This window comes from Plectrocnemia conspersa, unplaced genomic scaffold (genome assembly GCF_051122295.1).
Source record: "Plectrocnemia conspersa isolate PC_06_02 unplaced genomic scaffold, ASM5112229v1 ptg000008l, whole genome shotgun sequence".
Taxonomy (NCBI): Eukaryota; Metazoa; Arthropoda; class Insecta; order Trichoptera; family Polycentropodidae; genus Plectrocnemia; species Plectrocnemia conspersa.
Window position 1 is genome coordinate 23,742,239 of NW_028277172.1, and position 18,006 is coordinate 23,760,244.

The 18,006-nt window shown below is 31.8% G+C and overlaps 1 protein-coding gene across 3 annotated transcripts; it reads right to left on the bottom strand.

The window, feature by feature from the left end:
* Positions 1 to 353: 353 nt before the first annotated feature.
* On the bottom strand, positions 354 to 14,023 carry Pop2 (CCR4-NOT transcription complex subunit Pop2). Of its 3 annotated transcripts, none has more exons than XM_088190870.1 (10): positions 13,853 to 14,023; positions 6,895 to 6,991; positions 6,292 to 6,481; positions 6,106 to 6,222; positions 5,386 to 5,495; positions 3,602 to 3,715; positions 3,403 to 3,521; positions 3,175 to 3,332; positions 2,962 to 3,102; positions 354 to 745 (listed from the first exon to the last, which is right to left on the bottom strand). In XM_088190870.1, the coding sequence occupies exons 3-10, from the start codon at positions 6,463 to 6,465 to the stop codon at positions 629 to 631; spliced, it is 1,050 nt and encodes a 349-aa protein (XP_088046996.1). In that variant the 5' UTR covers positions 6,466 to 6,481; positions 6,895 to 6,991; positions 13,853 to 14,023; the 3' UTR covers positions 354 to 628. The 3 variants fall into 3 exon arrangements, with proteins under 3 accessions (XP_088046996.1, XP_088046997.1, XP_088046995.1); XM_088190871.1 differs by having other exon boundaries at positions 6,899 to 6,991; positions 13,853 to 13,995; XM_088190869.1 differs by lacking the exon at positions 6,895 to 6,991 and having other exon boundaries at positions 13,853 to 14,016.
* Positions 14,024 to 18,006: the final 3,983 nt, after the last annotated feature.

Sequence of the window (18,006 nt, forward strand, 5' to 3'; positions counted from 1 at the left end):
GGGAATGAAGTCGAATCTTAACGTTTGCGTTATATGTACAATAATTATAGTCACTTCATAGAATAAAGAAAACATACATATATATTTATAAATATATATATATTGAATTAAAAAAAAATAATTACACTGCAACAAATAGTAACCGACGACGTATACTTTCATACTAATATAATAATATTGAAGCAGATCCGACTCAGCCAGATTTAAAAGTATCCAAGTTATTAATTAATAATAATTTCATTTTTAAACAATCGACCCAATCTGACTAAGTCTATTCTGATCGTTGTTTAAAAGAACACGGTCGATCACATTCAGCGTGAAATGAAAACGACAAAACATTTAAACATACGTCATATGAACTCACATTATTTAATACAAATTATTCGGATGTATAAAAAATCTACTATGACAGTTCTCCATTAGAACTTAAATATGACTGTTCTTATTTACACTTTTTTTGATATCACAACATTTCTTTATTTATGCGGTGGCTTGAAAACGCTTGAAATTTCTTGAACTTTACACGTTTCGACAAAAGGAATCAAGGTCAAACGTTTAAAAATAATAAATTAAATGGTGAAAACTAAATTGAACTGTCAGTTATGAACGTATTCGCAGCATCGTACAATCACGAGGAACTGCTGTTGTCGCCGTTGTCGTGGAAGTTGTTGCCGTTGACGGCAAACGGCGCTCCGAGGCCATACAGGTGGCCGCTCGAACTCTCGATGTTGTCGTCGAAGAATATCTGAAAGCAGACAACGCAATCAATAAACAGCAATTGCAAATTTTAATCTATAATTCATATTGCATAAATGGATACTTAGATAACTACAGTAACACTCCGAACTCAGGTCGTGGTTGGTTCTACAGCCGGCAACGTAGTTGAGATGGCAAATTTTATATAATTCCATAGTAAAGCGACCTAACTGATTTTTGCATATCAGTCTAATAATACAATAGATTTAGTTCAGAGGATTATTTTAAGTAATCTAGCACAGTGAAGTGAGCCATGATCAAGTTTTTTTTTCTGGATTTCCTTGTAACAGGTTATAGTTTATTAAATATTTTGTTTAGCAGCTACATAATCTTCTTTTAAATCAATCATAAAATTTATTTTGTATTTTATAAATGTATATAAATATTAGTATGAATAGTGTTTATTTTATTGATGACGTAGGCTGTGGAGTTGGAGTCATAAAAAATCGACCGACTCAGACTTCCAACCCTTTCCACCCTAACTAATATTTTTTTAATTGTTCGTTGTGCGCCACGCGTTTTAAGTTGGTAATATGAAGTAAACAAAAGTTATTATGCACTTAATCAAATATCCAACAGACAACTCGCCACCGGCTGGTGTGGTCAAACATAGACACATATAATGGCACGGCACTAATCCTAAGAAATATTATTATAATTATTTTTTGTTCTTTCTTTTTTATTGTTATAAACATGAAAATAAATAAATAAAATAATTAAAAATAAATTTAATATTTTAAGATTATCTTATCGAAATTTTTAAATTTGAGTCAGGAAAAAAGTAAAACATTTAATTGCTGATAATTGTTAAAGACCATTTGTAAATAAAATAATTCAAAATAAATTTAATATTTTAAAATTATCTTATCGACATTTTTAAAAAGAAAAAACATTTAATTGCTGATAATTATTAAAGACCATTTGTGTTTTCGAACTTTATAGATGTTGAATTAAAAATGTTTTTTTGATCATGAAATAATGTTTAATTAAGTTTTATTTTTTTTATATTTATCTATGATCTTTTTTTACTATAAATAGGTTTTAAAACTTAGTGGAATTTATATGTACTTCGTATAGCTCTGAACATATTGCAAGAAGAATGAGTAAAATAGCATCAAAAGTACGAAAAAATTTTTTCTTTTAAAAATAACATAAATTGCGCAAAATTGCCTACAAGTGGTTTGCAGACTGTATAGCGAAGTTCTCCAATCGCAAAGGGTTAAAAGCTCTTCAGAGATATTTCACTGTCATCTAAATGTTCCATTTGATATTAGGTAGCATTCAAATGCGCTAAGGATCGTTGGGCATATAAAAAGCTATGAATGTTTTAATCACACTTGGTTGTATCAAACTTGTTTTATTTAGAGGCAAAAGCACTACATTTACTCAAGGATTAAAGACCACAAAAATTGCTGGAATAAAAATCAGAAAATCCAGGAAAAACTATTTCTCACAATCTAGATCTATATCATTCAAGTTCTTCTGTGTATCTTTTTCTAGAACAGTTGTTTTCTCAACAGTCTAGATTTCCCGATTTTCAAGTCTATGTCCGTTCCGGAATATTCCGTGCGACAAAATTAAAATATGATTGCCGAAATGTTAAGGTAACACATTTACTAAAAAATATATTTAGTAAAAAAATTCAAGACAACACGATTTTTTTATAAACAAACAGCAAAACCTGGCACATTTATGCATCCTGTGCCGTTGCACTCCACAGAGGTACCTGTTTTAAGAAGTACCTTTAATTAATGAAGTATTTTAAACCATATCTATGCCCTCATAAAACTTGTTTTTTAACATAAGTACAAAACAACGTAAGTTAGGAGATTATTGTACATATTTAAAATAAAATATATTATATATTCAGTAACTGGTTTTCAAACCAGAAACCATTTTTATTTCTATTGATTTAATTTAATCTCAATCCCCTTGCCTTCACTACGACAATTAATAAGATACTCAGATTGTCGACAATATGACAGAATTTATTTTAGATACGAAAACTTTACTCATGTGAAAAGATTCAGTAATAAATTACCAGAATTCTATTACATTTAAGTGATTTGCTTTTCTGCTTCAAGTGGCTTCAATCCCAATCCCATTGCTTTCACCGTGTCAATTATTAAGATACAAGGATAGTTGTAAATGTGACACAACCAACGATATCAGCATTATTTTAGATTAAATAATAAGATGCCATACCTCTTTGATTTTAAAAAACGCCATCCCCGTAAGGTGTGAATCGGAACCCGCCTGATGTTGGGGACCCACTCGCCTCAGTTCAAGCTGATCGGCAACTTCCTGCAAGCCTCCCTTCAAATTCTTACATAACTTCATAAGGTACTGAAAAAATCACAATGCAGACAATCAATCATCAATATTTTTACCATTAACAAAACAATCTCGACGACATACCTTTACATCATAAACGGTAGGAAAGTATAACCTAAGGTTTTCGAAAAATTCTATCTCCTCCGAAGGCAGCTTCTGATCTGTGAGCAACTTTAATAAGTATCCAAAGTCATATCCGGAATGAAAACTTAACCACTTTATGTTATCCATGAGGACGATACCTGAAAGTTTAACAATCGTCACATATATATCGATCACATCTAAGAAGAAAATCTGATCCAAGTCAAGTACCCGAAGACATAAGCAACTCGGCAAACTCTTGCGGCTCTATACCGTCCTCTTCATGCTTTCTGAACTGAAGCCCTGAATTTTGCAGCAAGTCGATCGAGTCCTGTGCATACATGTCTTCTCTAAAAATCATAAGCAAATATAATTAATTAGATAATAAGTTACGAATGAGATTCAAATTGATAACATCGGAGACACATACTGGAGGTTGAACTTGAAATTGAACTGCCACGTCGTGTAACCATGTGGCGTTTTACCATTTTCATCCATAAATGTCAATCCGAGTTGTATTATTTTTAAGAGATCAACGTTACATCTGAAAATTAAAGAAAATGTTAAATTAGTAATAGAAACATTAATTTCAGTAAATCCTTAGTTTTATGATTCAAAGGTCTGCAATATAAAATCAAGAGAGCGAGTAACAGCATTTCAACTATGTTGGCAATGGCACGATTATATTGCTTTTAACACATTAAGATTCGTTCAAGCGATAGCGGAATTTTTATGGTCAGTCCGTTCACACATTTTTGAATGTTTAAAATAATGTAGCTCGAGTTTATAAAAATATAGTGCAAACATAATATAGATTTAATTTTTTTGTAGAGATGGCAATGTATACATTTATAATTTCACCTATTGTCAAAACAGAAATATACGTATTTAAAATTCCGCAAAAATAGCGGACTGTATTGTGTTAATTTTGAGAAGTGATAATGGTTTTCTTGCTCTCAATTCTTATTTCTCGAATGCCTTGAAAAATCATGACATTGCCGTCTTAATGAGAATGATCAGGGAGGGTATGAAATGCAATAGTGGAGAAACATGTTTGGTGTTTTTTTGGGAGAAGAGTGCTAATGTTTAGATAACAGTTGATGTTTTGCACAAATAGTATTCTTCAGTTCTTAGAAGTACACATAAAATAAATACAGGAAAACGTTAATAAGGTCATGTTGTTGATTGAAAACATACGAGTCATTTTGTAAACATCAAACAATCAATAGGAAGTAAATTTAGATCATCGTGATTTATTTCAAATGAATATTAAAAATATCTTCCTGAAGTAGTATTTGACTAATTTGTATAATAGTGTACGCCTTCATACAATATTGCACATAAAATGCAGTCTTAATTATATTATGGCAATTATAAACAGCACATCCAATAAGTGTTGATTTAAAATTAAGGAATAAAACAATAAATCTGCTTTTGAAGTCATAAAAAAGCTATTTGATGACAATCTAGGTCAATTATGCAATTTGTACAAAATGTGGCAATTGTTTTTGAGTAACAATGTATGCGGAAAGACCATGTATCATAAAAAAACCGTAACAGATTAATGTTATAAAATGATGTACAGAATACATTATATGGAAATCGTGCAAATGCATCACTTTTTGCACGTTCTTTACGGCTTTTTATATTTGAACAATGTAAATACATATATTGACACCATTTTTATTTTTGAAAATCTAGTCACTATATAACTATTTTTAACGACACCCATCAAATTGACGGGTACATAACCGTAAACCTAGTATTACATTTTTGACCTGTGATTGGTCGATCGTCCTAAGGGGCGGTACCGGTATGTGTAAGTACACAGGGCGATATTAGTTTTTTGTTTTCACACAACCAGAATTTTTAAATATAAGTAGTTTAATCAGTGACACACAGAAATCATGTATAAAATTAAGAGCATGTAATAATCACACGTTGACATCTGCTGACTTATATAAAAAAATAGATTGATTATTGCCCCAATACCAATATTGTAAGCATGAGAAAGATTTGAATCATAAGGGTGCAAAACAGTAGTTACCTAGAATATCAAAGTTCTCCGCATTTATCTATTGAGTCACAAAGTCGAGAGACAAAGAATCAATGGTTTTGCAATCTTAAAATTCACTTTGAGCACATTGAGAGGATATAAGTTGAGTAGGAAATGAGGAGAAAGGAGAAAAAGCATTGTGAGTATAAATAGTAAACCTCAACAGTTGATACTGGTAATCAGCAGTAGATCGAAACTCTCCGAGAGGTCGCGCTACGACACCGGGAAACTCCGTGTCCATTGCGACCCAATGATATTTTTGTACCACCTAAATAAAAAAATATATGTAATTAAAATCTTCTATAATACACAATAAGACAAAACCAAAAATGTTTTAATTTTTTTCTTCCAAAAAAATGCAGACTTTTAATTTAACTCCTTTAAAAAGTGAAAGCATCATCAAAATTGTGATAGTAGCGTTTTTAATGACACGAAATTGACCACGAGAGAAGCATTAATCTCTCAAATCAACTCCTGATACATGGAGTGACTCTTTGTGACTCATTTATTGTCAAGATGAATCAGGAATTGAAATCAGGAACGTGTTCAATGCCTTCACAAGTTTTGAGCAGGCCCTAATTCCTCAGCAGCATAATAGAGCTACCAACCTTATAATTTAAGAACTCTATTGAATAACTGATAAGCTTTTTATTCAACCCTTAATTTGTCAATTAATAAAAATGAATGTGCTACAACTGACGTGGCTCTTAAAATTGAAAATGGATTTCATGGACTTTTACATATCTACCTACATGACATATTTTTAAAAAATAAAATAAACTAAAAATTCATAAATAAACATATCGTAAAAAATTTACGTTAGTAAAAAAACCTTTTTTTTAAAGACATTTTCGTTTTTATCCAATAAAATGACATACCTGTCGTATATTTCGAAATTCTTCCTCCAAATTGTGTTTCCAAACATCTTTAATTCCACATTCTTCATTGGAAGGTATACTACTGACGCCGCTACCACCGCTTACCGAAGGCATACTCTGGAAAATCGTGTTAAAAAGTCAATTATTGTCGCAAGGATTCACTGCACTGCACCGATCTTGTAATACCTGTCTGACGGACTCGAATGGTACTATATCCTGGCCTTCCGCTATTCCCGTGCTCCACTTTGCGCTAGGGGAGCCGGCTAGAGAGCCACGAAGCCCCCCTAGCTCCGATACTTTATCAATGTTTGATTGCAGGATCGCGTGATCGGCGATATCGAACAATGGTTTAATCTTCATTTGTTACACACGAAAACTGAAACAGAAAAGTAAGTTTTAAATATTTTCCAATATTATAAACTAGCGGTGAACAGCTACAATAGTATATTATCGCTAACAATTAGGACTGTTATAATTTAATGAATAGCTTTGTGTCGTCTATCTTCTTGTTTATTGTATAACGATTCATAAACGGTTTGTTTATGATGAATCAGCACAACTGAAATTTACCGATTACGCAAAAACATCTTTAGTAGAATGATTTTTTCTGAGCCATAATTGCGTCATTCAGTTTACATGTAAACTCTAAAAAGTCTTAACGCCAATACATACTTATTTTAAGCATGGAGCAAGAGTGAAAAAGAAGCTTTAATTTGAAACTTATATATTAAAAATGCATTTGAAATTAGATGCAAGAGATGAATGTCGAAGATTACATGGACTACTAACATACTGACGAATATCTCCATCATTGAAGAGCTAGCGATTGAAGATTGTCCAAGATTCTCCAGAACGCTTTCAATGCCTTTCCCAATTCACAATGAATCTAGAACATAAAGTTAAGAATATCCAAATGTACCAAACAGGATTGTGATATATAAATGATGTATAAATTCTTCAGTCACAGTAAATAGCGAGTTCTAAGGTGCATTGAAATTTGGTTCAATAAAAATTGACGTCGTTGAACAGTCGCTTTTTAACTTAAAATGAAAGCTAATCTATGACAGTACTACAATAGTATCAATTATGAAGATTATTCTGATGCCCCAGATTCCGTATCGCGACTTTCCTTTGTAGACATCACATGCAAGGTCTCTTATGTGGTTGAAAATATCTTATTGTATGATTGAGTATAAGGGGAGCAGTAAAAACTGCGACAATAAAAGCCTTAAGAATGTTTGTATTGTGCGTAGAATAAAGCAAACAAAGCATCTTTACCTTGCCCTCTGCTCTTAGGTCATTGACTTAACCTAGTTAAGATGAATGAATCTATTTCGGATAAATCAATTCTTAAGTATCGACAAAACCTTTGTAAAAAAAATGACCACATAGGTTGTTAAATTGTGCCGTTAGACGATTACCATTGAATCGACTAAAATCTAATAAGCGATTAATTCACACGTCATGAACAAAACAAAGAATTTGCCAAACGTCCAGAAATACTGACAAATATCAAATAAACATTTTATGAATACCGAGCATGTGTTAATTTTCTTATTGAATACACTAACTGCTGCGATTGCTATAAAAAATTTATACAAAAAATGAGGCTAAATTATTTTTAGTTTTAAAAGACTCCCACAGGTTTAAAAAATACTAGTAAGATTGGTATGTATAAAATAAATTATTATACATACTAATTACAATTAGTCGAGATAAAAATGTTTTTTTCTTTTACTAAAGATGAATTTATAATTTGACTCACAATTCTCCTTATTTAAAAGACACTAATTGTGCTCTTATAATTTATAGAATTTGTCTGAAACAAAAATAAGAAATGTATTTGATCGGATATGTCAATAACTTATTTTTTTCGTTATTTATAAAAAAGTAAGTTTTATAAATTTTTCTGAAAATATTCACATGATTATTATCGTTTCGCCAGTGTTGAAATTACTGATACTTTTTATATTTATCCTTCCAAGCTAGATCATTATTGCAAGCAATATCCTTTCCGAATCCTAATCGGGGTTTCTTTATTGCGGCTGCAAATCTGCCTTTCAATTGCCGTAATTGTACTGATTGAATGATATGTTTGAACTTTCAATTCGTTCTATAGATTCACATATAAGTGATAAGAAAATAAATGTAAATTATTATCCAAAACATAATTTTGAATTTGTGAGACTTATTATTTGTCCATAAAGGTAAAAATATTCTCATCAGAAGTGAAGCAATTTTTTGTTACTTTATTGGCACTATATATACGAGAAGATTATTAGTTGGAGAAATAAATTAAATTCAGATTTACTTTAATAAAATAAAGAGCCGCTGAAACTTTGGGAAAACTCTTCTATATACATGTTTTAAAACAAGTGTCACAATATCAATATAGACACGTTTCGATTTGATGAACATATTAGGACGTATTGCAATTTATACTGATAAAAAGCAAGAATAAATATAACACAAATCTTCAGAAGATTATGAAATACAATGAGTGGGACAAGGTTATATTTTATCCACTAAAATAATTTTGGCAAAGCATTACTGAATATAAACAAAGGGATAAAAATAATCTATGATAAGCCGATGAGCAGAGGGATTGCAAACACTCATTCATATAATAACATATACATTTAAAAAATCGTTTTTTAAGAATGATAATAGTAAGATGGTGTGTGTACTCTGTCCTATATAAAATAAAACCATGGACGCTCACGTATAAGGCATCACATAATTTAAAAGTAGGGATCTACAGACACAAACAACAAAAAAGAAAACCCATACTTCCGTTCACATTTATTCGTCATCCCCAAATCTTGCCTTAAAATAATCAAAACAATAGACCAGTATTTAATCTATCGATTAAAAACGGTAATAATAGTTTATAATTAATAAAATAGATTACACCACTGATTTACAGATTGATTTCACTCTAGTGTCTCACTACTTAGTAGTTGTTGATTGTGTTTACTCTGTCATGTTGCAATGGAAGTTTTACAAGAAATCAAGAAACAAAATATTGGTTAAATTGTGATTCAGAAAGAGTACTATCTTTTTATTTAGGACAGTAGTGAATAAAATGATTGTCAAAGTAGAATAACAGATAAGGCGATAAAATAAGATAGCTACAAAATCATCAGTCAGTTTTGCAAGAACAATACAAAATCGATGTTTCTGCAAATATTCATTACATCTAATAATACGATTTTATACAGCTACACTGAAATATTGTATATTAAAAAGCGAATAAATTTGCTGTGGGGTCGTAATAAAAAATGATATGAGACTGTTTTAATTATAGAACACGTTACCTAATTGCGAAAGAAATTACAACCGCACATAAATCAATATTCAAAGCTAAAAACAGACAATCGACAAAAACATTCTCAGAAACTGTTATTTACCGAGCCACAAACAAAGCCACTATATACGAATGAACCACCTAGTTGTTGCATCGATGCAAGGTTGCATTTAAAGACTCTGGGAAAGAACAGAGCTTCTGTTAACAATAACTTGGCATATCTATGATATAAAGAATAAGCCGTTCACATTAAAAAATGCGCATTCCTCAGCGAATAGAATTGCAAAAACTTCGAAACAAAAACGATCGGGCTAAGTGACAGATATGTAGGACTCGAAAATCTGTATTGGAATCAATCATCTGTAATAAGCATTAACCCTTAGAAGTCTTTAGGCATGTATAACGTGCCCAATATAATTTCTATTTTTTTAAGTATTTTTGGAAACTTTATGATAAAATTTTTCGGTATTTTATTTCGTTAGTTTCTCAGGAATACTTTGAAGATTTGGTAATTCCCAACTATTTTACCTGGAATTGTAAAAAATAGTAGAATTCGTCGTAAAATCTGTTAATTCATCGATGGATTTTAGAAATCTTTTTTTGGCAAAACCAAGACGTGATTGTTATCTACGATTCTTAATCTAAAAGTTTTGTTTTAAAATTTACGTACAAATTTTATTTAAATGAATTAACTACAGCCACCCATGCTAATGAAGAAAATTATAAAAACAAAAAGTAATTCTTTTAAAATTATAATGTGACTGACGATGATAACTTATTTCACAAAAAAAACCAAATTAAATCGATTTTGGTTCAAAATAAAATTAAAGCACGGTCAGAATTAAAATAAAGAATGTGCATAATTATGTTATTCAGGGTCATAATAAATATTGAATGGTTAGAATAAAAATATAGGACGATCATGTGAAATCAAAATATTTCAACATTTGAGCAATAAATTATTTATTTAAAAAAATATTTTATAAAATATTTCGCTCGCACCTACGCTATTGGTCAGAATAGTGAACACCCCATGAATAACTCTCAACGACTCTATTTAATTGTATGTAGATTGCGAAGGTATTCAGAGCGATGAAGAAAGTGGGAATAACGACAGAGCAGCGTTGGAGAACACACTTGGCTTGATGTGTAGGCATCTGACAATGTTGCGAGCCCAACCAAACAAGTTAGCCCTAAAACACCTTGATAATGACCATGTGTTATTAAACTTCATTTGTCAACATAAAACTGACCTTGAAGTTAATATACAGATCATATAACATAAATATTGACTATTCTTTATAAATACTGACTAAAAAAAAATTCAGAATATGTCAAAATAATTCTTACCATTTAATATAAATTCTGACGAGTCCAATTTTAATTTCAACCTTGAAATATTTATTGTCATTTATATTCTGACCTTTTAATACAATTGAAAAATACGAGCCAAAAACATCTGCGTTATTATGAAAATGATATTTGTTAGTGAATATAATCAAGAAACTAAGGCAAACATTTCCAATAGTAAGAATGAGATTTTGCCTATGAATTTAAATCGTAAACATTTATTTACTGACGATGACGATGATGAACCTGAAAGAAACGCTCATGCATTATTTCAATGCAATTGGATAAATGTAAATAATGGTGATGACATTTTGAGACAATGACCATTTTACTTTGGCAATAAGTCAGACCAAAAATTACAGAAGGTTTTCAGGAGCATATTGACTTTTTTCAATTGTTTTTTACAGATAAATTGATTAAAAATAAATGTAGATAAACAAAAAACTACTTAATTGTGGATTATTTACTTTTTCAGAAATGATATTTAACTAGTACAATTATGTCCAATAGAAGAGATCTTTCAAAAGCAATAAAAAAAACAAGCAAGAGAGAAGTTATAACCTTTAGATGTTATAGTATTTGCATGGAAGGACAAAAAATCGTGGCGATGTGCACTAGTGGTGGCTTATTAAATAGGCTATTCCTATATTATGTAAAAAAAGTACATTACGTAAAGAAAAACATAGATTTTTTAAAACGTGGACGAAAATAATATCTTCACATAGAAGATTGGTTCGAAAAATATCATACCATGGACAAATATAATCAAACATCAAGTCTGAAAATATGCAAGTACAGTAGACCTCCCAAAAACACGGTAAATTGGGGATGTGCTATCTGAGTGCCCGTTACTATATGTGTGAGGGAGCCAAAAGGAGGATATCTCACCATAACATAACATAGTAAGAACGTATTGCAAAAAATTGTTGAGTTTTTCTAGTCCCCCCACTACACACACTCAAATAGCACGCCCCCAATTTACCGTGTTATTGGGGGAGTCTACTGCAATTGTAATGTAAATACATAAATATATTTAGTGTTTCACATATCAAAGTAATAATAAAAACAATAAATTCCGAACGATTTAAAATATATTGAGAATCATTCGCGTTGTGTGAATTACAATAGTGAACAATTAACCCTTTCCTTGTCATGCGTTTACTTTAAAAAAAAAATTAATGCGAATTCTCATCTCAAAAATCTGCAATTTCTCGAGAATATTACTATCGCCTATTTTGAACGAATATTTTTAAATGTTTTACAGTGGCTGTATTTTTTTATAATGCTGCATAGGAATAGGTGGGTCTGTGCCAGACGTTTTTGAGTAATTTATAAAGTAGTAGTAGACGTTTTTGAGTCATTTTCCAGGTAGTGGTCACAACATCTAAAACTGGTACAGGGTATTCCCTAAATAAGTGATATATAAATAATAGGTAAGAAGCTTAATTGTTGTGATTAAATAAAATGGACCACAGTAGATTTAATAAGAAATAAATATTGGATTGGAAAGCAAAAAATAAACAGAAAATATTAGAATAGGGAGAGGTGTCATTACAAGGATGTGTTCTTTCTCCTACTCTTTTTAATATATACTCCGAAAGCATATTTAAAGAAATACCCCAAGGTCAAAATATAATTAAAGCCATCAAGATCATCGACGATCTTCAGAGATCCCCAAATAGCGTAAATAAAGAATGTATAAAAAAAAGGATTACGAATTAACATCTATAAAACAAAACTTATGGTAATAGTGAAATTGAAGCATTTCAAATACATGGAAATATACATAAACGACAAAATGAAACCCGAGAAATTGGTTAAGTCTACATCAAAATTGCTATAAGCCAGTTTTTAACATTTACAGCTGATCTCGCAAACTAGCTACCACATCTTTAGACCAGAACGGATGCGAGACCTGGACTTTCAAGAAAAAAAGAATTAATACATTTAATAGACTGAAATCGTTTGAGATGTGGCTTTATAATTATTTTCATGATATGATATGATCGAGAACTTCTTTATACCATCATATGGAGGAAGATTGAGTACCTCGGACACATGATCGAGGTCCGATTATAAGCTTCTTTATACATCACTAATGAGAAAGATTGAAGGAAAAAATATTTTAGATACAAAACATACTCTTATGGACAAGGGTGATAGCAAAATAAGCATTTTGTGCAGCAAAAGATCAGGAGGAATACTTGTAATTAATCAATAAGGTGACCATGACACCAGAAGAATAATCTCGGCACTGAAATCATCTGTGATGAATTTATCAACAAAAAATGCATAAGTGCAAATTTTAATTGGAATTCCGTTGCAAATTCAAAGTACGCCCCCGTCAATGAACTAAAGAGTTCCTCTTTTGACGGAGATTATTAAATTAGACATCTCCGCACAATAAATGACATTTGGGCTTTGGTAGTCGGACAGCAATCTATCCAGACGACTAGAGAGAGATATGTCGGGTCTATGACGATCTACATTGCCTGATATTGCCTTAGGAAGTCGTATAAATTCAGTATCTCTGAACTTAATCGACTGGGCAAATTAGAACAAATAAAAAAACTATATCAATACACGGGTATAACTTTTTGTGTTTACTTTCAAGGCTGATCTACAGCAGTGTAACATTTTTCTAACTAGATTCTTATCTAACGGTTCATCTATACTCTATATGCATATAATCAACACTGCGAGTCAAAGTTCAGTTTTCATTGTCCTCACCACAAATATATACTCAATAAGAACATACATGTCATTATTGTATTGCAATATACAATGAGGTTATGTATGGTATTGAACAGTCATAGTCTGTCTAATATAAAAATTTGAGGTTATGTGCATATCGAGCGGACGGTCTCTGCCTGTCACATACCAAAGATTGTCCAATGCATCAAAATGCACAATTCGACTCATTCTTCTCATTCTCGTACCTTCGTTGTCATATCGAGGGACCGTGATGCAATTTTAAGGCATATGTAACGCATTAGTTAATAGGGAAAGGATTAAGACGATGGTTCAGGTTATGGCGCGCAGTCGAGGGTCAAGTTTTAGAGGGTTAATGGGGCGTCCTATGGCACTCACGGGCGGGTCGATGGGGGCCAAGGGCTGTGTTCGAGGTCGGGGCGGCGTATCAGCAAAGGTGGGGCCCCCGGGGCCTCATGTCGAATCGCAGCGGCCGACGCTTGCCGCTCTAGACCGACTCCAGTGGGGCGGCCGCCGCGTCCGCACCTAACGCGACAAATGGTGACCATTGGCGCGACAGTCCTAACGCAATTTATAGTGACCTAATGATATTATTTCAAGGGTTATGTTGATTGATATAAATGTTTTTAATATGTTTATACTAATTAAATGTATTTAAAACATTTTTATAAAATTTAAAATGATTTATCAGTAAAAAATATTGAATTAAATTGCTGCTTTTTGTCAATTTATTATATTTTCGATAAAAAAATACGAGCTCAGTGCGTAGTATATTTATCATTATAGCAATAAATGTCTTGCACTTTTCTGGTAAAAAACAAATAAAAAATTGTAATTATATCACGCAAAAAATAAAAATCAAATAAAAACCATTATACATCGGGGCCGGTCTCCATCTATTTTTTTTTTAATTACTAAAAATAACCATAATAAATGTTCAGACAAATATTCTGCACGTTTTTATTTTATTTATTCAGGGTTGCGAAGTCAGTCTCGCTGCTCCTCTAAAACGTATTTTTTATCTAATTCTCAAGACATCATCATTTCCTGATCTTGAAATGCACAAAATTCACCTCTATTCATAAAAAGGGTGACAAATTATATATAAAGAACTTTGGCGACGGGATGGTGACGGATGGCAATTAGACACAAATTGAGCCGCTGCAGTAATATAATATAATATTTATTGAATTATATGAGGTGTTTACATTGTTACAAGGCGGACGCGAGACGACGCGTCCGAATGCGCGGAAAATTGCCAGTTGAGAGAATAATCGTCACACCAGTGCTACTCAAGTGCCGCACAGTTTTGGCCATAACAAATGTAGGCTGCCACCAGAACTATAGACCAATCGCAGTGTTGTCAGCTCCTGTTCAATTGTTTTAAATAATTATTCATAGATATGTCTTTAATCACTTTCAGCAAGTTTTGTTGGACCGACAGCATGAGTTTCGTCCCGCCCACTGTTAATAATCTTTTGTCTTTCACCAAAACGGTGAAAAAATCAGTCGATGCGGGAATTAAAGTAGACGTCGTATATACAGATTTTGAGAAGGCCTTTGACAATGTTTGTCATGGGTTATTATTAAAAAAATTGTCGAACCTCGGTTGCTCGGATGATTTAATTCGGTTATTCTCGAGTTATTTGAGCGATCGTAGATAGTTTGCAACCTATGGCGGCCGATTGGCTAAGAGATATTTAACCCCTTCAGGGGTTCTTCAAGGATCCAACCTGGGCCCTCTGCTCTTCATGCTATTTATTAATAACATAAATACGGCAGTTACAAATTCAAGTTTTCTTCTACACGGAGATGATTTAAAATTGTATAAATGCATTCAATACAAAAGGAATAGCGGATAATGAAGTTTTGAGGAAAATATCTATTAGAAACTTTCTAAATGATTGTAGTTTTTATATAAATAAGTGTCAACATTAAAACAAAAATATCTTTAAATTGAATTTTGTGTCATTTTTTAAAGCAAAATTTTTTTAAAAAGTAGTATTTCGCAGGCCTGTGTTATTCATACATATTTTTCCGCGGATTAATTTTTTTTTAATAATTATTCATTATTTTAAATATTTATCCAAGTTTCTTTAAATTAATTTAAAAAATGCATATATTGAGCCTGTGTTCGACTTGTCATGACATAACAAACGGTAACAAAAGAGCGTGCGTCTGTACACTCTTATCTATTACTCACTCTCGTCACTTAGCATGTGAGCGAGCGAAAAGGAAAATATCCCACCACACAGGCCTGGCCTTAGGTAAATATACGGAAATGCAGACAACCAGAAATCATCTCAAGATCTGATACTTTTTTAACATTCGTACTTAAACATCCACTTTGGAGTTTAAGGCATCAGAACTTCGATCAAGAGGAGCTTGACCCAATTTCAAACCATCTTAAATCACAAACGTCACCACTCTTTGTATCCCCTGACTCTGTTCGACGCTTTAGAAACGCCTGGAGTCCACTGATGAATCCACGAAAGTATTACATATAACTACGTATTTACGTATAACTAGCAACTATAAACTGTAAATGACACAAAAATTAAATAACCAGAAACATTGTAATAAAAAAAGAAAATTAAACACCTCTTTTAAGATGGTCAGGACACGCTAAAACATAAAAGAATATTCAATATGGTACAGTAAAAAAAACATGATTCATTGTTATTGCCATAAAATGCTGCCAAATAATAAAATATGTTTTTGTGCCAATTAACAGTAATAAATTTCATACGAAAAATGTGCACAAATAATGACACTAGTAAGTATTTATTTATTTTAATATAATTTGTTTATATTAAACTAAATTTATTTTTAGCATTATTTTTTAATATGTTTTAACTTGATTTACCCATTCACATGTAATATATTATTCATTATAGATCACATATCGACGGCATCGTTCTCAGGATTCAAATCCCCTGACACATACCTAAACAACGGTTGTCTTATAAGCTATGATAGATAATATTTCGTTCCTCGTATGACTTTGCCTAGTGAACCACATTATATTTATCACTTACGATTCAAGTCATTATGGTATCATAGGGCGTCGCTAGTAATACATTCTTGAAACAACCAGAATATACACAAGTGACGCAGCCACCTTCTTCCAGCAGTTATCACCTTATTTGCCACATTTGTCACGATAGTCTTAGACTCACGCCTATTTATTTGATCCTATATTACTCGAAAGAATAAATTCACTGTAACATTTCTTAAATAAATTTTCAAGCGGTTTTTCACATACGTGATTTTAAATTACGTTAAAATTGCTTATTGATCACGATTTGCTCAGTATAGCTTACAATCGGTAAAATTTTAGTAATTCCAATGATACTAATCCGAATAATAATGGCAAACGACTCCCGAAGGATAACGATTTGAAACGAAGCTTTGTATCTTTCATTGTTTATCTTAAAATAAGTTCTGTCCTATAAAAGTATAAAGCACAACACTCCAGAGGGCTTACAATATTGTAGTCACGTCTGACTTTGAATAAAATGTATCGCATTGTCACGTTGGCCACTTGCGTTGGACGAAGAAAATAAAAGGGGGGAGGTGGCTGGGAGGCCAGTCTCTGCTGAAAACGCAAAACAATGAATATAATTCAGGCAATAAATTTTGTTATGTAAGCGCAGGAATTTTTCAGATCGTTTCGCCTTTTGGCGTTAATTAAAGTCAGCTTTTATATAAGCAAAGTAGCCCCATTGATTAGAAAAGGTGTACTAGGAACTGTGTATGACCTTAGTTTAAATTGGCGGACACGCACGCCGGGCAATTTAATTAAAACTAATTTGTTCCAATACGCCGGTCCAAGACTCGTTAAGCATAACTGCTTTAATTCTCTCATTTTACAGATTCGATTACCCGATAAATTTATATTTGTATTGTTACAAAAGTTTAACTAGATAGACAGAGAGAGGGCAATAGAAGGGATAGGCGTATCTAATTTTATCAAAATTATTTCTAGTAAATTAGCGAAATTTTAGTTAAATATTATAACAACGATTATAAATCAAATATTGTATATAGGCCGGCAAAAAAATACTTCACATGCCAACTGGTGTTGACTAGTGTCTGGTTTGCAGCAACTTAATGCTCTTTGATATTTTTTTCTTGCTCGTACTTACTTAAAATTGTGATATAATATAATTCTTTAATAAGTGCAAGATGAAACAAGAAATTGGATATAAGAAAGAATATAAAAACTAATGAATATTTTTACACACGCGCTTAAAAATAACGAGATTTATATGTACCATCGGAAAGATATTTTCAGGACAATGGACTAAATAAATAGTGATAAAATTATAAATAATGGATCAAATAAATAGTGATTTTAAAACGCGTGTTTTTTTCCAACCTAATACGATTCAAATAATACAGGAATGGGTCCTTTTGAAGCAATTATCTAAATATAGCGTTGAGTTGAGATTCAAAGCAGGTAGCGAAACCTACAAAAACTACCGTTGGATATTTTACACAACTTTTTTAACGCAATACATCTGAAAGCG